This window comes from Sebastes umbrosus, chromosome 17 (genome assembly GCF_015220745.1).
Source record: "Sebastes umbrosus isolate fSebUmb1 chromosome 17, fSebUmb1.pri, whole genome shotgun sequence".
In the NCBI taxonomy this organism is placed as follows: domain Eukaryota; kingdom Metazoa; phylum Chordata; class Actinopteri; order Perciformes; family Sebastidae; genus Sebastes; species Sebastes umbrosus.
Window position 1 is genome coordinate 22,803,081 of NC_051285.1, and position 21,907 is coordinate 22,824,987.

Below are 21,907 nucleotides of genomic sequence, written 5' to 3' on the forward strand. Positions count from 1 at the left end.
ACTAACCATACACCACGTCTTTTTTATATATATACTGTATAGTTATTGTTGTTATTATATATATATCTTGTCCTAATTGTTTTGTTATCACTATTATAGTCAAATTATTTCTTTATATTAATCTTGTCTCTAGGTCGAGGCTTCTGATAAGCCCAGTGGTTTTTGCCTCTTCCTGCACTGTATATTATTTATTTTTTTGTTATGTTGTATAGTCTTAAATTGTGCAAAACAAATAAACAAAATAAACAAACAAATTGTTGCTGATATATTCATTCACAAGCAAAAGTTTGCAGCCAAATTTAAACCATGTTTTTATTAGAAACAATATCATAAACAGACTCTTTCTCTGCCTCACTGCGGAAGTGCTCTTCAGTACTACACTGTACTGTAGTCATGACTGTAATACACACTTTAGGCCATTGAGTCATGCATCAAATTTATGGTATGCCTAATGTTTGAAGCCAGTGGACAAGTTGTTTCAACTGTCGTACCATATTAACATGTTTGTTTTGTCCTCCAGGTGGACAGAAATACCATATAACTCTCATGCAATCAATTACAACATCATGCAAAGATTGTTGTAAGCAGCTCACTCAAGTACTGTAATGAAGTAGCTACAATTTTGAGGTACTTGTACTTCACTTGAGTATTTACATTTTCTGCTACTTTATACTTCTACTCCATTTCATCTCAGAGCAAAATATGGTACTTTTTACTCCACTATATCTGACAGCTATAGTTAGTTTACTTTTCAGATCTAGATTTTAATGTTTATATTATTTATATTTAATATTTTCTTTGGTCAGCATCATCAGTTACCTTTTACATAAAAGTAATCTACCCAATATAGAACACAAAGTATCTAAAATTGGCTCCACATTGAAGAACTACAACATTAAAAAAGTATTCAATAGTGATAAAAACACAATAATATGATATGATATTTTATAATAGGCTAATATAACACTGTGAAAGGAGCCATTCTGCATAATGATTATTTGTACGTTTGGTACTTTAAGTATATTTAGATGCTAATTGTACTTTTACTTAAGTAACATTTAGAAAGGAGAAGTTTTACTTGTAACAGAGTATTTCTACACGGTAGTGCTTCTACTTTTACTTAAGTAAAACATCTGAATACTTCTTCATCAAAAATGACCCTGAATCAACACCTCTCTAAAACGGTCTCAACTAAAACTGTCACTAACCTTGACAAAAGTAATATTTATTTCATGGCTCTGACTTACAACAGGTCTGGCTTTGCTCAATTTGTTATTGTATTATTCTATTTGATTATTGGCAGGTATATAATTATTATTATTTATTATAATAATAATAATATTATAAAAAGACAAGGCGATGCATGAATAACAGTAATTATAGTTGCAAACCAGACAATCAAGATACTATCAAAATGTATAGCTTGGAGCTTTTGTAATAACAAGTAGCCCTCTGAGATCTTTATTGGTGATTCTAGACCTAAATATGGTGTACTATTCGAGTCAGAAGAGGTCTGCCTATCCCCAAAAAAATCACTCAAGACAAACATTTATTTTTAAAAGGACCTTTAATAAAGCTATTCACATGGGCTGATATTAGAAATTGATTCTAGAGATTAACCAATATTTTGTTTCATAAAGACAGTGTAGAATAAACCTCTTTTATTTTTTTATGAACTGCCCAGGGACATGGGTAAAAGAACAAAAACTCTTCCTCCAAACTTGAAAATCATCATCAAACATTATCATTTTTTAAGTACTTATATTTCCATAAGCAAATAAAGCCATGGCATAGTTCACTCTGCATCTTACATTCACCTGACGCAGGTGTCTAACTGCAAGGGCAGCAGGTCGGGTATTAACAAATTGGATTAAAAGCTTTAAGAAAGGTGTCAGAACAGAGGACACACCTGATGGCTTTCACTGCATTACTGACATCGATTATATCCATCTCCATAATCCTATTCCTTTCACTGGCAGGGAAGAAATTAGCAACTTGGAGCAGCTGTTATGGAGGGTGAAGTATTTTAATGTCTGCATGTCGTTAGAAAAAAAGAAGAAGCAATAAGTGACTCCACTCCATAAGGCAATTAGTAACCTCAAATTTTAATATTTTTTTAAAGTCATCTGTTATATATTATGTCCCATGAGTGGTCCTGTTGCGCAGCAGAGCATTGTGCCTTGTGTCTCCCTACAGTCAGCTTTACTTCCTTATTTTTGTAAGACCATTTTTGTACACTGCCTCGTGAATCACTGTTTACCGAGTGACTGAGTGGTGATTGTTTTACTGCTTTTGACACAGACTTGTGTGTGAATGCAATTAAATGCAGATCACAGTCAAAAGCAGTGAGGTGATTTTGTGTATTTGTGTATATCTTTTCTGATGTTGTACAGTATGTGGATAACAGAGGGGGTATCAGCTCAGCATATAGAATTTGAGTGTGAAAGTACAATATAGTAATATAGTAAATATTTACTTCACCCGTGCTGGTCATCTCACAATAAAAAATACTATCCCTAAATCTGTGAAATTCATAGAAATTTGTGATTAATATTCTATTTTCAAATTCAAATCATTAATTATCTTTGTGTAAAAATTATTTACATGTGTGTACACATTTTTTTTGTGGTTTAGGTGGCGGCAGGAGCGCCCTCCTCCACCTGGTTTGTAAGCAGGAAGAACTTCAACACGGGTTCGAGGTACTCCATGACGGTTTCTTTCACTGATTTCTCCAGCAAGTACCCTTCCGTCTCAATCTCTGTGTTCTCATTCCCCGCCACTGCCTCCATGGCGGTCTGCAGGAACCGCAAGCTCACCAGCACTGAGCCCTGGAAGGGAGGAAGTTGGAAAATAGGGGGAGCAGGGTAGATGTAGATGCAGATTTCATTAGCGAGCATCAAGTGTGATTGATTGATTGGGAAGTGGTGATTGATGGATATTGCATAAATTGTGCACATCAGACCCAATAAATGAAGGAGGAATCAATTGATGGTCACTCTCATTCAACATTGGGGGGGACACATATTAAGCGTGGGTTCGGGGGTAAAGAGTTTAGAAGCAAAGAGGCAAAACTCCGGTGCTTTTGGACTGAAAACACTTTTTTTATTATATTTATAATATTTTATTGTTCAACATAGGCTATTTTGGTAGAATATGATAATAGAATAGAAATTATTTTGTTTTACTTTTATATGGCACTTTTTAGGTGGACGTTTTACTGGCATCCAGTAGTCTCTTTCAGTCCAAAATGGCAGAAGCGTAGCTTTGCTGCTGGCTGTTGATATTGCAATGGAAAGAACAATTGACTTTCATTTCTTGGCAATATATGGTCTTTGTCTGGGGGTCCTCCCCCAGGAAATTTTGCGCATCAAACACTTCATTTCCTGCATTCTGGTGAATTTTTATGCGCCAATTTCTGCATTTTCTGCATCAAGTTATCGGGGAAATGTCTTTATGTCTTGAGGTCAGAGGTCAAAGGACCCCTTTGGAAATCAGCATTCCAGTTTTCCCTTGCAAAAATGTAGCCTAAGATTGGAGCATTTTTTAGCCCACTTGCCGACAAGCAAACATGACATGGTTGATGCCAATGGATTCCTTAAGTTTTTCTAGTTTCACATGATATTTTTTAGAGCTGCTGAGATGAAATCTAGGTATGCTTAAGCACCTCTAAAAGAGTCTAAAATCGCCAATGTGTGGTTTTATACCGCCTCTGCAGCTGTATCAATTCCTAAAAGAACAATGTTACTGCTCGACCATCCTCCAAATTAAAAACTAACCTCAGCACCACCAACTGTGCCTGAAATCACTGTAAAACCACTGTGCTTCTTCTTCTCATAGTATACCTGTAAGAGGAAGACTGACAGCACTCCAGCCCCAATGGTGTTCATCAGGCCCATGTAGTAGTGGACCAGGGCCTCTCTGCAACCTCGGAGGTAGATGTTGAGCTCCTCGGTTTGGTATTCGTAGTTATAGTGGGCTGAGTTGTTGGTGAGCTGATACTGGATGCATGGCCGTGGAGAGCTGGGGTTGCAGCAACTGAATGGGACGCCATCGACCAAGTAACGGCCGTCCACGTTGCTCTTGATGCGGCTGAGGAAAGATATGTTTCAGATTAGATACAGATACAATAATCAGATGTCTACAGATGGGAAACTCACCCCTATTGTGCACAACTTACTCTTTCACTTCCTTGGAGCTGAAATCAAGGTAGCGGTTGCTGATCCACTGGCACTCAAACCAGTCCCTGAAGTCACTGTTCCCGCAGCACTGAAAATCCATCTGCAGCCGATCGATGTTCTGTTTCTGGAAGCAGCGGCCCGGGGTGTCCGTGTCCTTGTAGAAGCGGATGCCGTTCTTCAAGCCGACCTTCAGGGACGACTCCAGGCTGCCCTTCATCGCGTAGCACATGATGACGGAGAGCAACATGAGGACGGTGAAGAAGCAAGAGATGGCGAAGTAGGGCTTCAACATGTTCTTCCAGCGAGGAAATCGCCCGGCATCCAGAGCATCCTGGCAGACCCTTGAAGCAAAGTAGTTGATACCCAAGGAGGCCAGACCAACGATCATGAGGGTGTTGGGCACAATATGTATGTCCGAGTTATCCATCACCTGTAAGTAAGGCACACAATAATGCAATCAATATAAATTATATTTGTTTGCTGTAAGGAAACATACCTTGTTAAAAATTATGCATAACCTTTCAACAAACATATGAAAATATGCTGCTTAAAAATCATATAACCTGACAGAAGGAATGTAGCTATTTGCCTCAAATTACCACAAAATCAGCCAATTAGACTGTTGTCAAGCCATTAAATAGGCGTTATCAGTTGCTATAATCATCATAGATATGGGTCAATAGGGGCCTACTACACCCAATATTAGGTGATCTCATCTATTCAAATGGTAGATCACCAAAACAAGGTATAAAAGAACCCGACAGCAGCCTCTAGTGACCATAGTAATAATGACCCTAACCTTAACCCTCGCCATAGTAATAATGACAGGAGCAGAAGCGGAGGTCAGGTACTGTAGCATAGAGAGCGTGAAACTCCATTTGGGGTGGAGGAGTTGGGAGCAACTTAATTAAGTGTTTACGTTGCCTAAACCCAAAGAAGTTGTAGTTTTGTTGCCTAAACCTAATGAAGTTGTAGTTTTGTTGCCTAAACCTAATGAAGTTGTAGTTTAGTTGCCTAAACCTAAAGAAGCGTTTCTGTTTGAGTTCAAAACGTAACATTTCATGTAGTTTTACAATGTGTTAGAAGGTGTTGCTTTTAAGTTTCACCTAGGTTTAGTAGGCACCTATTGACCCACATCTATGGTGTTTATAGCGACCGAAAAAACGCCTATATAATGGCCTGAAATTCACCTGGAAATATTATGTTGAACATCTATTCCCAAACACCCACATATAACTAAAGTTCCACCAGTTATTAAACAGCTCCTGAAGCTACGTGTTGCTGGTAATGAGTATATTTCCTAGACTGGCTGCTAGTATAGATGTATAAGTGTGAATTATAGATGTATTGTGTCTCATTTTGTTATATCCAACTAATTCAGCCTGAATTTAAAGTTCAAGTTCTGTGGATTTGAACAACTTTACCACGAAACATTTATGTTGATGAACCTTTGAAGGTTCAAAAGAGTTCAACCTTTATTTATAAAGGGGAAATCTCCTAAATGCATGCATAATAATTTCCATCATCGGCCTTACAGGGCATCTCAGTTTAATCAGAGTTTAATGAGCACTGAGCAGCTCACCTCAAGCCGTTGAGGCTCAGCTTTGTTGCTCAAGGGCACCTACAGTGCAGCACAGTAACTGCAGTTTTCATTCTCTCACTCAGTCCTAATTTTGCTAGTAGGATTCATCTATACACTGTTCAGAAACATACACGTAGCCTACAAGTACACATAAACCAAAAGATATGAAAACAGTTGATCTGTCCCTTCTTAAATGTAGTATTACCTGGTAAGGTTATACAGTATATGAGACTCTGTATTGTGTGCAAAAGTCTGTGCAAAGCGAGCATATTCTACGGGTTTTTACGGAGGATCTTTGCACAAGCCACAAGTCTGGAAATTGTCATACAAAGTGACATCCAAAGTGGTTGATTTTAGTGGGAGGGAAAGGAAATTTGAAGGTCACTTTAAAGAAGACAATAGTTGAATAAACGTGCATAATTAAAGTGTATGTGCATTGGTGAATGGAGGACACTAAAAGTATTGTACAGAATCTGGTGTGTTTTTAACATTTTACATTCAATTACATTGATTTTATTTCCATGTGAAATGATGGGAGGAAAATCAGTGGAGTAAACTACAATGTGACATAACATGAGGACATTTCTGAAAAACTAATATTCTGTGATTTATTAATTTACTTATCGTATATATATCTGTAATTTTCTTTTCCCATTCATAATATACACATTTTTTACAGCCATGTAAACAGAATCAAGCAATCGAAACAGGTCGAAAGGGCTCTTTTGCCGTAAAATTCTTAAAATTTAAAATAAATTTTTTGATACTTTATTTTCAAAAAATACTTGAAATAGTGGGAATAACAACATAGAAAATATGATGTCTTTGAGGCTGCAAATAATTGAATTCAATTATTTAAATGTCGGAATAAAATACATCCAAATAAGCTAATAAATAACTATAGGTTTGTTATTAAAGCACAGTTGTGATGACGGCCTTCGGGAGTAGGGATTAGGCTGATTAAGACTGACAGAGCCTGCTTTATTAAATGATGAGTCAGAATCCAAATTGGGTCACAGGTGTATTCATCTCTTGTTGGTCTCCATCAAGGACATTCCTTTGACGGTATCAGATTTCATTTATCCTTTCAAGACACTTCTTCTCATTTTCATGATTTCTCTCAAAAAGATTGTGCCAACAGTTTGAAAGTTAGACGGGCACAGATGGCATCTGTCAGGTGTACTTGATGTACATTAGTGTGTAATCATCTGTGTCACCTTACAACTTCCAAATATGCTGTCCCTCTGTGTAGATATTTACTTGACAACTAATCTGATTTCTCCGTCACAGTATAATCAGACCAAAGGCAACAAGGCAGATTGATTTTCTCCCCAGTATGAACACAGCTGGACTACTCATTGTACTATATAGTTACACTGAAACATCATTGCATGTCACTTATTTTTCCATTTAAACTATAAGTAATTACACAATTGGTAGTTAACTTACATGTTAAAAGATAGTCATAAACAAGAACGTTTTGGAATGATGAACTCATTAAAACTCAAGTACCTCTGCCCTCCTGCGGAGCTCCGCCTTGAGGACGCAGCCCAGGCTGAAGGTGATGGCCCCGGCAACTGTGGCGCACCAGGAGAGGAGCCACAGTCCCTGGGCCAGCTTCACCCTTTTCTCAAAGGGGAACTTCATCTTCATCACCACCATGGTTGCAGCGAGTGAATCCGAGTCTTACCGGGGGAATAGGGGAAGGAGAGCGACGAGGCAGCGAGGGCCGATGCTGTGCTTTGTCTGCGAGGGAGAAGGAGGAGAGGTCAGAAGCAGGACTCTGAAGGCTCAGAGATGAAGATGACAAATTTGAAAAATAAACCAGTAGCAACAGAGCAAGCTCAATTAAAAAGATAACAGATTTCCAAGAGCAAATTTTGTATCCATAAGTCAAGAGAGGTTAGTGTAAAATCCTTGGAGGATAAAGATTGTGGTGCATCTCCAATCAAACAGGTGTCCGTGCATCAAAGTTCACCTTATTTGTCTCCCCAAAAAGTGCTGAAAAAAGGTCCAGTTATCTCCGGCGACCACTATATACCATCCAGTGTGCCACACAGTGGATTTGGCACACTGGATTTGGCAAACCTGGATGCAGGGAACGTCTTACCACTAATGCCTACCTATCCTCTTAAAGTGGTCTGTGAATCCAGGCCATTGTCTGCTCAGCACCCATCACTCATACAGAGGGACACGGATAACAAGACAAATTAGACCTGACAGGGAGATGGATATTATTATAATCCATTAACTGTGTAACACTTGCCTTCGAATGCACACATGAACTGGAATAGATTTCAGATTAAAAGAAAATGAGACAAAAATGAGATTCAGATCAATAAGTAATTCTGATTTATATTTTATAGTAATACTTTATTTTTATGGTCTTTATTTCCCAAGTGTTGATTATCTTATAATACCCCTGAGGAGCTCAGAGAGACTCTCTCTCTCTTTGGTGCCACTGTGCTGAACGCAAGGTTGGGTTGTCTGCAGAATTTACAGTAAGGAAGTTTTAAGCAGAATCAAGACAGCATGATGAGTGTCCTTTCGCCACCCTGAAACTGGTACTGGTACACAAGACAACCGGATACAAGATCCATCATTTCATATTCATCCTGCTTATCCAGGCCAGGGTCACAACAGAGCAAGTACAATGTCCATCTAGTTTATCATACTAGAATGTGCTAACTACACTGAAAACAAAGCACAGCTGAGGCTGATGAATGTCATCAGTTTTGTGACTATGTGGTCATGAACAACAAATCCAAATTTAGACCTGATGATGGTACTAGATGAGAAGTCAGGGGCAATTCTGAGACATTTCATTCTTAACCACAAATGCGAACCTCATGTGGCGCTAGAGGAAAGGTCAGTAGTTGATGAAATATTTCAATCTGGACCAAAGTGGTGTCCAAAACCCACTGACCGACCATCAGACTGACATCCATAGAACCACACTGCTAACATGGCTAAAAATGTACTTTCAATGCGGAAAAATAAACAGTCACAGGGGAAAATTTCTTTGGTTTGACTGTCTGATGACTATTCAGTCTCCATGGCTATATTTACCAGCCACCACAGTGACGCTGGTATTGTTTCAACACATGCTCATTCATCCCAACTCGTCACATACTGTAGACTATTGACGCTTTGTCAGACCCCTCGGCGTTACTTTTTCCGCCGCACTAAACACGTGCTTAACAACTCCTCAGTGTCACTTTTTGGTTGAAGTAAACACATGCTTAATGTTGTGAATTAAACAAAAACACTCGTTTTCAGGCAACAAAACCACTTAGTTGGGTTTAGGGAAGAATTAACATGGTTGGGCTTAAAATTACTATGTTTGTACAGTGAAAATAGGACTTGACGTTGTGAACACAGGACATGAACAATCAGATGATTGTAACGTCAAAGTGAAACGTATCACACTGGACACGAACAGCGGTCTCCTGGATGAAAGCCTTGTATTTGTTAGATTTTGCATCGCGGCTGGTGTGATCATCATCATCACAAGATGATCTCAGTGAGATAGTTATAAAGCCTGTCTTCAAAAAAAACATGTCTCACAGTCACAGAACACCTGCAAGTTTTGTTCAACAAAGTATCTTTTCCTCTTTCTAATCATGTTCCGAGCTGAAATAAAACAAAAGTAGACAGTTGAAATTTCATTTATTTCATTGTTTCTTCATTTTATTTATTAGATGTTACATCAACAGAGTTACATGGAATATATTTACACAAGCTTGTGAAACATGTTCAATTGCAAGCATTTCTTTGGGCAGGATAATTATTGTAACTAGAGGAAATAAATGTTTTGCACAAAGACAGGACAGTTGTTTTGCATATACACATAATTAAAGCTATTTCATAACTGTATTTATAAGTATACAATATGTTATATGGCACATGCTGATACTACGTTTTACAACAGGAAAATTGATTAACAATTGATTAGGATGTTTTTAGATTGTGCTTAACACTTTTAGTATATAATGTGAAACAATGCATTCAACAATGCATAATTGTGGCTACCTAAACAAGAAGTACACCTTATATGAATACATAATGTTACATGCAATAAAGCAAACAGAATAAAGAGATGAAAGAACAGGAAAGGAAATGCCTATATCTGTATTTATACAACAAAAATATACATTATTTCATTAAATGACCAAAGTTAAGCTGTAGAGGATGTTTCAAGGTACAGAAAAATATAGTTTATGTTTTAAATATATATATTATTTACCCGCCTCCAATTCCACTTGGCAAATGTTGGTTGTATTGATCTCATGTTTTATAGGTTTGTTTAAAAAGGACCTATCATGCTAATTTTCAGGTGCATACTCGAGAATCCCAGTCTGCTCTGATTGGTCAGCTGGCCAGCTCTATTGTGATTGGTCAACTGAACCAAACTCTTCAGTCTCCGCTCCCGCTCCGCTCTTACTAGCTTTTTTTTTAGGGCATGCCAAACTAACTGTTAGGCAGGTATTATGCAAATGTGTTACTTGGTGACATCACCATGTTACAGAAGAAAAGGCAGGACTTCAAAGCGAGGCATTTTTAGGCAGTTTAGGAGCAGTGTTTCTGTGGGGGAGAGCAACTCACTTTGGCGTGGACTTTGGGCTTTGTAACTTTGCAGACCTTTTACATGCACAAAAAACTATAGAACACACTAAAGGAAAGGGAAAAAGTATAAAAGCATAATAGGTCCTCTTTAAAACTGTGATTATGTGTTAAACATGTGTACTGTAATACAATTGTCTATTTGAGTGTAGATTTGTATTGAGAAACAAATGAGGGAGCCCAATGTGCTGTCTGAAAAGTGTTAGTTAGATACAAAGTGAATCCAGTAAGTCTTACAGTTTCCAACCACATGTTAATTAGAGGTGCTAAACCACTGAGCCACTGAAAAGAAGTTGCATTGAACTTTTCCTAATAACAGCTGATTAGACTGATGTCAGGCTATTAAATATGTGTCATCGGTCGCTATAGGCCCCATAGAGGTGGGTCAAATAGGGGCCTACTACATCCACTAGTAGGTTTTATCAGCTATTCACATGGCAGAGCACCAAAAGCAGGTATAAAAGAACACGACAGCGACCATAAGCGACCATAGTAATTATGACAGGAGCAGAAGCAGAAGCAAGGAGCTATAGTGTAGACAGCATGAAACTCCATGGGTGGAGGTCGGGGACGATGGATGGGACACAAAACACAGGGTTTACACCCAGGAGACTGGAGTTGGCGTCCTATGTGAAACCAACAATGTGTAGTTGTCTCTGTGTTATTTTAACCCAAAACACAATGTTTTTCCCTAAACTTAACTAAATGGTGTTTTTTTGGCCTAAAACTAAAGAAGTTGTAGTTTTATTGCCAAAATCTTTTTTTTTTTCTTTTTTTTTGCATAAACCCAAAGAAGTCATAGTTTTGTTGCTTAAACCTAAAGAAGCTTTTTTGTTTGTGTTCAAAATGTGACATTTCATTAAGTTTTACAACGTGTTGCTTTTAAGTACACCTACGCCCACAATGTAGTAGGCGTAGTAGGCCCTTAATGAGCCACATCTATGGTGCTAATAGTGACTGATAACGCTGTTTAATGGCCTGATAACAGTCGAATCAGGTGCAAATAAAGATCGAAGTAAATTATGATTTCAGACACAGTGAACAGTGCACTCATGTTTCTGTCACAGCTTTGTTCGCTCCCCTTTCAACACCTCGTCTGGAATCCCTCCTCTCCAGCCATGCACCTCGGCCCTGCCCTGTCCTCCTTCGCCAGGCTGAATTCCACATATGAAGTGGTTGAGCATCTGCAGGCCGGCCAGGCTGCTATCTGCCTCTGACATTCTGCTTTCTATCGGCCTCCCTATAGCCGCGTCCCTGTCGTTGCTCGCTCTCCAGTGATGAATGATCTCATTATCTAAATCCATGATAGCTTCATCCCTTTGGTGGTGGAGGTCCATCATGGCCTCCGTGCCTCTTAGCTCTTTCTGCATGTGGTGGCGTGCCAGTGGGATTTCCTCCAGACTAGCTGACCGGATCAGGACGGCAGAGCCGAGGTTTGGACTTGTGGTGATCCTGTAAGTGCCCTCACCCATCACGCCATCACACAGGTTCTCATTGTGGATGGTGAACTGGAAATGAGGTCCCTGGGGTGGGCGCGGAGAGTGTCGTCTGACAATTTCCTCACCCCCTGACTCGCTGTCTTTGTCCACGTCTGCCTCCCGATGTCTCCACACTTGACCTCTGTTTGATCCTGCCAGTATAAATCGCGGGGTCTCGTCTCCCATCTCTGACCAATCAGATTCCTCCTCCTCTGGAACTGGGCCCAGAGGTTGCTCCTGCCCGCTGGCTTTGGCCTTTTCATAGTTATGGCTGTCCATGAACTGAGCCGGAGGGGGAGTGATGGGAGGACCCATCTGATTGATGACATCATCTGACAAATAGAGGTCAGTTTTGTGTAGCACTGACGTCACCTACAGTAAGTAGAGGTCACAAGTTGATCAGTTCATTAATGAAATGACGCAAAGTCAAAGAATAAAGAAGAGGGGGGTTTTGTATGTAATGGTCTGTCTATTTTTGCTCATACCAGCCACAAGCCTCTATCTGCCTCGACTCTAAGAGGAAGGTAAAGAGCTTACATTGAATGTTTCCACACTGTTGGTATACTTTGCATCAGCGAGCTGCTCCGTCAGTGCAGAAATACGCCGGTTCAACCTCTCACGTTCTCCTTCCATACTCTGAGCCTGAAACAGACAGTATAGGAAGCACAGTTGTCACAGGTAAACCTTCAGCAAGTCACAATATCCCCTCCCAAGAGTTTGAATAACTTTTACTGCTCATTCAACCTTAATAATCCAGTTAAAAAAAAGGCTCATGCATGTCTCAAAACTCGTTTCTACATCCATTATTGACATTTCTTATTGCTTACAATACATGTAATATTAGTGGTGCAGAAACCACAACCAAAGGTACCAATAAAAAACTAAAATAAAATAAAAAAATCAATAGTATGAGGGACATATTGATAACAGCGTGACTACGAAGAATATCCATGCATCATATGATAATATTAATTATTATCAGGGAACAACAATCATATTCGTTTTCATGTTTCTAATAATTCAGGCTCAGGCACAACAAACATAGAAATGACTCCAATCTTACCACTGAATGAAGCTTTTGCTCTAGAAAACTATTAGTCTGTTGTGTGGAGGAGCAGTTGTCGTTCAGTCTGAAATAATAAAGCACAGGTAAAGAGGGAGAAGTTACTTAACAATTGTACAATATATTGCAGTATACATGCACATTGTATGAGGTTAAGTGATATAGCAATGCGTCATTTGCAGCTATAGCCTTAGGTATGAAACATGATAGCAAAAACAGAGGTGAAATCTCATTTCAAAGCATATTTTAAGGGCCAGCAGATTGAGCCTTGTTCATATTGATTAGATTGATTACACTTTCAGATCTCTGAAACGTCACATGAGCCCAAATTTATGTTTTTGGTTAATAGATTTAGGAATAAATTGATTCAGCAGCCTATTAAGTATAACATTTGGAACCCCAAACTGTCTAATAAAGAGTATAAGTTAATAACAGCAGTCTGGAAATAAGTATTTTGTCTATTTGCTACCTCTGTCTCCTAAGGAAATAAATTGAAATGACTTCTGTGTATTATGTATAGTGACAGGAGTAGGTTAAAGAGGACCTATGCTTATTTTCAGTGTATACTTGTTTTTTTGGATTTCTACTAGAACACTTTTACATGCTTTAATGTTAAAAAAACGCTTTACATTTCTCATACCAGCCCACATACAGTATGATTGATCAACCAAACCAAACTCTAGGACTCCAATTCTGCTCCACTGTAACTAGCTTTGTTTGAGGTCGTGCCAAACTAGCCACTAAGCAGGTATTATGCATATGTGTTACTTGGTGACATCACCACGTTACAGAAGAAAAGGCAGGACTTCAAGCAAGGTATTTCAGCCAGTTCAGGAGCAGTTTTTCTGTGGGGGAGAGTAACTTCCTTTGGCATGGACTTTGGGCGTTGTAACTTTGCAGACCTTTTACATGAACAAAAAAACAATATAACACACTAAAGGAAAGGGGAAAAGCCTAAAAGCATAATAAGTCCTCTTTAAACTCCACCAGAAGAACAAAAAGTGTTTTCTGTGCATTCGTTACCTCCTAAACCTCTCTGTGAGGTTGCTAAGCTCCATACGTGTCCTCTGAAGTTCTGCCTCCACAAGCTTTTGGCTGCTCATGAATTCCTCTCCTAAACACTCCATCCTCACTGCTGTCTTCAGCAAAGTTTGATGCAGACCTTCATTCTGCTCGTGTAGTATCCTTTCAGATACAGATACACAAAAGAGAAATTCAGAGAGAAAATGTACATGAGCATTTGATGAATTCATTTAATAATTCTTAATCGATTATTCTCATTTTACACATTGAGTCTCTGAAATTAATCGGGGCAGTATATATGATGATATTCACATCCAAAATAATTTGAGTGTGCAACCAATTAATCTATGATCATGGTTGTCGCTTGGACTATGACTATTAACAAACTCAAAAGAATTATATCACACACTTACATGATTCGACCCAGCTCATGTGTCTTTTCCTGTATGAAAGAAAACAAAATTACTTTGACAAGGAAAAAGATTCATTCAGAAATACTGTTGATGATGCCCAAAAAATAGAGTGAAAAAATTAGCTGGAAAATGAGAGATGAGTACAGAACATCACTTGGGAATGTCGATTCAATTATCATTAGACTGTGCACGATAGCCAATCTATCGTTCTGTAATAACTAATCTAGTGTCCACCGTGACATGCACACTGGTTCCCAAATCAATAGGCAATCAAATGAGTGGAACATTATTACATAACCAGGTTCATCAAGCATGTGTAACACGGGCAACTATTGACTTGCCAATAATTACTTTATGAACATAGTGTAATAGGGGATTTCACAAATGAGTATAGGCCCGCAAGAGAAATGCCATACCTTATGTAATGCTGGGCCAGAGAAGCTTGTCTGTTCCTCGTCCTGACTGGAGGGGCAGCTGGTGTTCCTGGGTGAATCCGTCTGGCTGGAAAGAGACTCAGGCTGCCTGTGTGGAGGGGGACTGCCAGCAGAACACCCCTTTAAATGAGTGTTGTCATCATGGTCAAGATCATTGTTTTTGGAGTGGGGCTGGTTGAGATGTGATTCAGGGTGATGTCCTTGGTGATGACTTGTGCTAGAGTAATCTCCATGGTGAGGCTGATGGCCCGGACTATGGGGGTCTCCGTGGTGATGCTGATGAGCTTCACTGTGTTGCTCACCACGGTGATGCTGATGGCCCGGACTATGGTGGTCTCCATGGTGATGCTGATGAGCTTCACTGTGGTCTCCCTGGTGATGCTGATGGCTCGGACTATGGTGGTCTCCATGGTGATGCTGATGAGCTTCACTGTGGTCTCCATGGTGATGCTGATGAGCTTTAATGTGGTGGTCTCCATGGTGATGCTGATGACCTTCACTGTGGTCTCCATGGTGATGCTTATGAGCTTCAATGTGGTGGTCTCCATGGTGATGCTGATGAGCTTCACTGGGGTCTCCATGGTGATGCTGATGAGCTTCAATGTGGTGGTCTCCATGGTGATGCTGATGAGCTTCACTGTGGTCTCCATGGGGATGCTTATGAGCTTCAATGTGGTGGTCTCCATGGTGATGCTGATGGTCTGCATTGTGGTGGTCACCATGGTGATGCTGATGGCCTTGACTATGGTGTTCTCCATGGGGATGCTGATGGTCTGCATTGTGGTGGTCACCATGGTGATGCTGATGTGATTCACTGTGGGGGTCTCCATGGTGATGTTCATGAGCTTCACCGTGGTGGTCCCCGTGGTGATGCTGATGGTCTGGACTGTGGTGGTTGCCATGGTGAGGCTGATGGCCTGGACTGTGGTGCTCTCCATGGTGATGTTCATGAGCTTTGCCGTGGTGGTCACCATGGTGATGCTGATGGTCTGGACTGTGATGGTCTCCATGGTGATGCCGATGGGATTTACTGTGGTGGTCTCCATGGTGATGCTGATGGTCTGCACTGTGGTGGTCTCCATGGTGATGCTGATGTGATTCACTGTGGTGATCTCCATGGGGATGTTGATGGGCTTTGCTGTGGTGGTCTCCATGGTGATGTTGATGGTCTGGACTGTGGTGGTCTCCATGGTGATGCTGATGGTCTGCACTGTGGTGGTCCTCATGGTGATGCTGATGCGATTCACTGTGGTGGTCTCCATGGTGATGCTGATGCGATTCACTGTGGTGGTCTCCATGGTGATGTTGATGGGCTTTGCTGTGGTGGTCTCCATGGTGACGCTGATGGTCTGGACTGTGGTGATCTCCATGGTGATGCCGATGAGATTTAATGTGGTGGTCTCCATGTTGATGCTGATGGTCTGGAATGTGGTGGTCTCCATGGTGATGATGATGATGATGAGGTTCTCTGTGGTGATCTCCATGAGATCCACGTGGTGTAGTAGGGCGTTCAATGTTTGGGTGGTTGCCATGGTGGTGGTGACATGAACTGTGATGATCTCCATGGTGATGTGTTGGAGTGTGGTGACCTTTACGATGATGAGTTGTGATGTGGTGGTCTCCATGGTGATGATGATGAGCATGGCCATGGTGGTCTCCATGGTGGTGATTTGGGCTGTAGTGGTCTCTATGATGATGGTCTCCATAGTGATGGTGATGGGATGTGTTGTCATGGTCTCTGTGGGGATGAGAAGTGTTGCCGTGGTCACCGTGGTGATAAGTGGGGCTAGGGTGATCTTTATGATGATAGACAGGATTGTGGCGGTGTCCGTGGTGATGGTGATAATATGAGCTGTTGCAGTCACCATGGTGATGATGATGACTAGCAGTGTGACGGTGGTGGTCGGGCTCATAAGAAGGTGAAGGGGAGCGATCCTGAGAAGACCAAGAGTGACTTATTTTCGAACAGCTAATATCAGTGCAGCTTTTGGGCCTGTGATCCATTTGTTGGGGTGAGTCTGTAGAACGGTGACGTTGGCGGAAAGATTTAGAGCGAGAAAGTTGAGAAGAGTGCTTGCTGGTATGGGAGTGCTTGCTGGAGCTAACTGAGCCTGCACTGGCATGCCGACTCCTCTGCTGTCTGTCTTTCTCAGTGCTGGTGTCTACCTTACCGGCTCTAACAGAGACCCGGCCTGGACTGCAGGGTCTTTGAGCATCTGTAACACCAAGAGTGGAGAGTCTCATCGGGCTGAGAACCTGTCGAGTGATCTCATTAAGGAAGGCAGAGAACTTCATCTTCTCCTTCACTAAATTTTTCTTGGCTTCACCTTTTCTCTTCTCTTGAGCATTTCCATCTTCATTTCCATGCCATTCCTTTTCTTTGGGTCCAGTGAGAGCCTCCATTGATCTGGCTTTGCGGACACCTCCATCATTTCCTGATCCTCTTGTAGTCCTCTTTGTCTTCTTCAGGGTGCCCTGAGTGGAACCACTATGAGAGGATTTGCCTTTCTCCTTTTTCTGTTTGGCAGAGAGCCTGTTTTTATGACCTCTTTTATCTATCAAAGGGGCCGTGTCGTCTTCTTCTTCAAAGTACTTGGGTTTCCTGGAAATGTCAGTACAGGACTGTGAATACTGGGGCTTCTTAAGTGGATCTTTATCTGAACTCTTACTGCTGGTCTCAGAGGACAGGCTAGAGGAAGAGGTAGAGGAAGATGTCGAAGAGGAGGAAGAAAAGGAAGAGGAGGAGGAGGAGGAAGAAGAGGAGGAGGGTGATGATGATGATGATGGAGAAGAAGACAAGGATGAAGAAGAAGAGGAGGAGGATGAATTTGAGGAACTCAAGGGAGTTTCTGAAGGAGAAACATGTCGCTGGTTTTGCACGTGATAGTAATGGTGAGAATGATGAGTCTTGTCATCATCACACGGACGTTGATTGTCGGGGGGGTGATCACTGAAAAGGCTGTCCTCTGCTGTTGAATGGGTGCTATTTTAAAAAGAAAACGTGTGTTAAAGACACACTGGATACCAACACAAGCTTGAGACAAGATAATGATAATGATAATTACATTACTATTTCAAAATTAAGCACAGATTCTATACGTGAGGACAGGCAATAAACAGTGGAAAAAATGTCTAAACTTACCCATTGCTATCATTGTCATCCGACTGATGTGACTTTTGATGATGACGATGGCCTTGATTTTGGTGATGGTGCTTCATTTGTTGAGGTTTCGAGGAAGCAGTCTTTCTGTGCTTGTGGTCTTTCTCTTGATGGTCGCACATCTCAGACTTATGACCTTTGACGCCTTTGGTGTCCGTATGAGGGTGTAAAGGTTTGAAATATTTCTCCATCAACTGGCGCTGCTGCTGTCCTCAGAAACGATCACGTTATTGATCCCTGGGGAAACGTTACATAAGTCAGTCTGCCGTGACTGTTATATTTTTATCCATTTTCAGAAATAGAAAGGTGGTAATACTTACATTTTAATTCTTGCAGTAAATTAGGAAAAACATAGTGATTATGTGATATATGATCAAAACTATACTGGTTTACTACAGCAGTGACATGATTGCTGGTCAGTTTTACGCACCTCATTTCTCAACTGTATTAATTCCAATACTTTTTCATGTGAAAGACAATTAACAGTTCTACAGACAATCGTAGTGCTACATGCAGTGAAGGGGCAAATGTAAAACATAGTCCAATGCAAAATGCAGCTTTGTAAAGTTACAAGAAATGCTTTGAATTTTTTAATTCCAAAACAAGCTCTAGGTTTCTAATGCAAGTTCATTCTACTCTAGTTCAGAAAGCAGCTACAGAGAAGTTAATTCAGACATTGTTTAATCTACCATGCAGCCATCGTCTGTACTTACGTCCTCAAAGAAGCCACAGGAATGACACGGGCAGTGGTGTCTAGTTGAACTGGTAGGCACATATGGAATCCACACACACTCACACATCAATATATACTCCTGTGCCATCCAATGACAGAGGGGACAGTTTTTGCACGTAGCTACTTGATGACCAGCTGTAGGCAACTTCAAATACAACACACAGATAATCAATACGTACTGTACATTTGTAGAAACTATATATACAAACCTGCCATTTTGATTTCTTTTCATGGCTTAAGATTAAAGATATCACAGTGATAACTATCTCAAATATTTCATCAAATCTACTCAAGAATATTTTAGTATTTTGTTTAAAGGAACGGTGGATAACATTTTGGGGGATCTATTGGAATATAATATCCATAACTATGGTTTGGAGTCCGCCATGTTTCTACAGTAGCCCAGAACGGACAAACCAAACACTGGCTCTAGAGAGAGCCTTTAACGTTAGTACGTTTAACCGTGGTTCTCCAACATGCTTGTGAAACTGTGCTAACGTGAGCCGCAGAGTGCAAAACCGTGGTACCGCCAGCTGCCATCTGACTTCCGTTGCCCCTAAAGTAGTGTTATTATGGTAAGGATGGCCTCTGAGTGAAGCGAACGGTGTTACCAAGGTTTTGCACTCAGCGGCTCAAGTTATCGCAGTCTTGGAAAGGAAGGAGTGGGCAGAGGGGTACTCAGTCGGTTGCAATCTGCAACCACACCACTAGATACAGCCAAATCCTTCAAACTGTCCCTTTAATAAACCACTTAAACTGCCAAACATGATGTTTACAGTTCCCAGTTCCAGAGAATGTATTATTATTATTATTTTCAGATGCCTTTAGCACATGATGATATAAGGATGTCTTAATGTCTAAGATCTGAGTAACTGTAGCAGCCAAAAAACACTGGCTTCAAGCATTCATTCCTCAGCGTGTACAGGGGTCCCTTCAGTGCTGCACGTCACAAGCAGCAAAACTCTTCTGTTAAAGTGAGCCTGTATAACCTGAGGCATGGAAGTGGGTGGGTGTCAGATGTCACCTCCTCTTTTTTAAGTTTTAAATATTCACAAAATACTTTCTCGCTTGTCAGAATATGTTAGTGCTTGCTTTGTTTATCTGAAAATATTCCTGTAAGGCCAAGCTAAGAACCATAAAATTAAAAACAGTATTTGAAAAAAAATCACTTTAGATGTCAACAGTCTTGTCATCACAACAACAGAGCAGAGGAACAGAAAAACTGTGCTGCCTACAGTACACACATAACTACAGAGTGTCACGTTATTGATTAGGATGTCCCTATTATGTCAGTTCAATGGGCAATCTAATAACTCAGAGTTATTGAGAAATGCATTGAACTCCGATATAGAGTGACAACAGCAATTAAGCATCACAAGGCGTTATGAAGTTATATTAAACCACTCGTGACTAAAACCGTTTTCTCATGTCAAGAAATGTATCAGACAATACAAACCACAGCTTTGTGGTGTATACAAGAGCCAGATCTGTCATCCCCGTTGTCATTTTGTGTCTTCATAGCCGCCGGCAGATTTCCCTGCATCAATGTAATATGGCCCAGACGGTTCCACTGGCAAATCAATGGCAAACCCACACTGCTGTGACTGTTTGGCGAACGCAATGGAAAGTTAGAAGAGGCAACTAACACTCACACGTAAACACGTGATGTATTGGTGAGCATTTGTAACGCCGATGAACAATTGAAGGGGGTTATTGCGAGGATTCCCAAGGACAGCATGTGACAAAGTTACATCATACAGGATGTCCTCGTCACAGGCTCAATAATGGGGCGAGTGTTTCTCCATGCTGAAACAAGTTTGTGAGGACAAAATAAAGTATGACATCGGCGAGCACTTGTACTGTACTTGTTAACATCTCTGCTTCAGGTGAATGAACATCGCCTTCTCACAATTTTACTTTCATTTCTTAGACTTCTTAGAACTGTTGTGATCACGATACAGCATTAGGTTTTTGTGACAGATGGAAGATTTCACATCAGAACAACATGCAGCACACACACATACACCGCTAAAAATTCGAGAGGAACTTCCAAAATGGAGCAGGTCAAACTTTCATAGTGAATTAGTGAAGTAGTGAAAGATTTAAGGTCAAATACTGCTATTAATTTGTTGACCACTGAGGTCTTAAATTCCAGTTGTCCATGTGTCACAAAAAGCTACAGTAATGCTGCATTACATAAACAAGGTAGAAAGCATAAAAAACTTTAAAGACAGTTTTTTCTCATGCATGTTGAGTAGTATGCAACAACATACGATTTTATAATAGAATAAATATGACAGTATTAGATGGATTAGTGAATAATTTGTAAAATGCCATCATTTTCAACTCTTGAACTAATTATCTTACATGATAAAGAACAGTATATAGCCATTGCAAGTTCAAACAACTAAATCAATGCTATCCACAGGGCCGGCTTAAAGGTCTAGTGATCCGATTGCAACCAACTGAAGCCTCTCACGTGTGCCAAGCGTATTGGAGAGCTTCGGTGGCCGACACGAAAACGCAAATTACCCTCTCTAGAACCATTTGGAGCAGAGCCAGTGAGTCTGTGTGTACGTGGGAAGTGAGTGGCGGCGACGGCAGCGAGTAACGTTATCGACTCCGGCCGAAGCAGGAAAAATTAACAGTTTAGTTTGTCCGTTCTGGGCTACTATAGTAACATGGCGGTGCAACACGGCGTACTCCGTGGAGAAGGGACCCGCTCCCTATGTAGATATAAACGGCTCATTCTCAGGTAACGAAAACACGATTCTCATTATCCGGTGATTATACGCTAAAGACAACACACTTATTAATATTATATTCCATTTCTGCCAATAGATCCCCCTAATTGTTACATACTGGTCCTTTAAAGCATAGGCCATATAGGCCTGGTCGCCCTCTAAAAAAATATATGTATATATATATAAATAAAATGCCAGTGGGCGCCCTTCCTTATTTTCTGCATTGAGGTAAAAAATGAACAAATAAATAAAGAAATTCCTCTCAGTAACTCCCTTTCTCACACTTTTTCAATTTTGCCCTAGCTATCCACATAAATATAAGCATTTAGTGTCTAGTACAGAGAATATAGTCTCCCTGGAGACTAAAGGGGGCAGCAGAGTTTGTCCACAGACCAGACCCTGGTTTCTATCCTATTACTGAGCTCATTGACTTCCACAGGACATCACTGTGGAGGTCCTGAGCTGGATGCACCACC

The 21,907-nt window shown here is 40.6% G+C and overlaps 2 protein-coding genes across 2 annotated transcripts; both read right to left on the reverse strand.

The window, feature by feature from the left end:
* Positions 1-1,547: 1,547 nt before the first annotated feature.
* On the reverse strand, positions 1,548-7,898 carry rom1a (retinal outer segment membrane protein 1a). Its single transcript, XM_037747712.1, has 5 exons — positions 7,739-7,898; positions 7,273-7,506; positions 4,178-4,608; positions 3,843-4,089; positions 1,548-2,828 (listed from the first exon to the last, which is right to left on the reverse strand). Exons 2-5 carry the CDS (start codon positions 7,420-7,422, stop codon positions 2,631-2,633), a joined length of 1,026 nt encoding a protein of 341 aa, XP_037603640.1. The 5' UTR covers positions 7,423-7,506; positions 7,739-7,898; the 3' UTR covers positions 1,548-2,630.
* A 3,413-nt stretch (positions 7,899-11,311) lies between these two features.
* Positions 11,312-14,480, reverse strand: si:dkey-273o13.3. Its single transcript, XM_037749205.1, has 4 exons — positions 14,361-14,480; positions 13,948-14,109; positions 12,925-12,991; positions 11,312-12,503 (listed from the first exon to the last, which is right to left on the reverse strand). The coding sequence occupies exon 4, from the start codon at positions 12,174-12,176 to the stop codon at positions 11,445-11,447; it is 732 nt and encodes a 243-aa protein (XP_037605133.1). The 5' UTR covers positions 12,177-12,503; positions 12,925-12,991; positions 13,948-14,109; positions 14,361-14,480; the 3' UTR covers positions 11,312-11,444.
* Positions 14,481-21,907: the final 7,427 nt, after the last annotated feature.

Excerpts from the sequence above, each read along its gene's own strand:
- si:dkey-273o13.3 (XM_037749205.1), bottom strand. The coding sequence starts at position 12,176 with ATGGGTCCTCCCATCACTCCCCCTCCGGCTCAGTTCATGGACAGCCAT.
- rom1a (XM_037747712.1), bottom strand. The coding sequence starts at position 7,422 with ATGGTGGTGATGAAGATGAAGTTCCCCTTTGAGAAAAGGGTGAAGCTG. Across the intron at positions 4,609-7,272 it reads AGCTCCGCAGGAGGGCAGAG|GTGATGGATAACTCGGACAT; the intron begins GTACTTGAGTTT and ends CCTTACTTACAG. Across the intron at positions 2,829-3,842 it reads TGTCAGTCTTCCTCTTACAG|GGCTCAGTGCTGGTGAGCTT; the intron begins GTATACTATGAG and ends CCTCCCTTCCAG.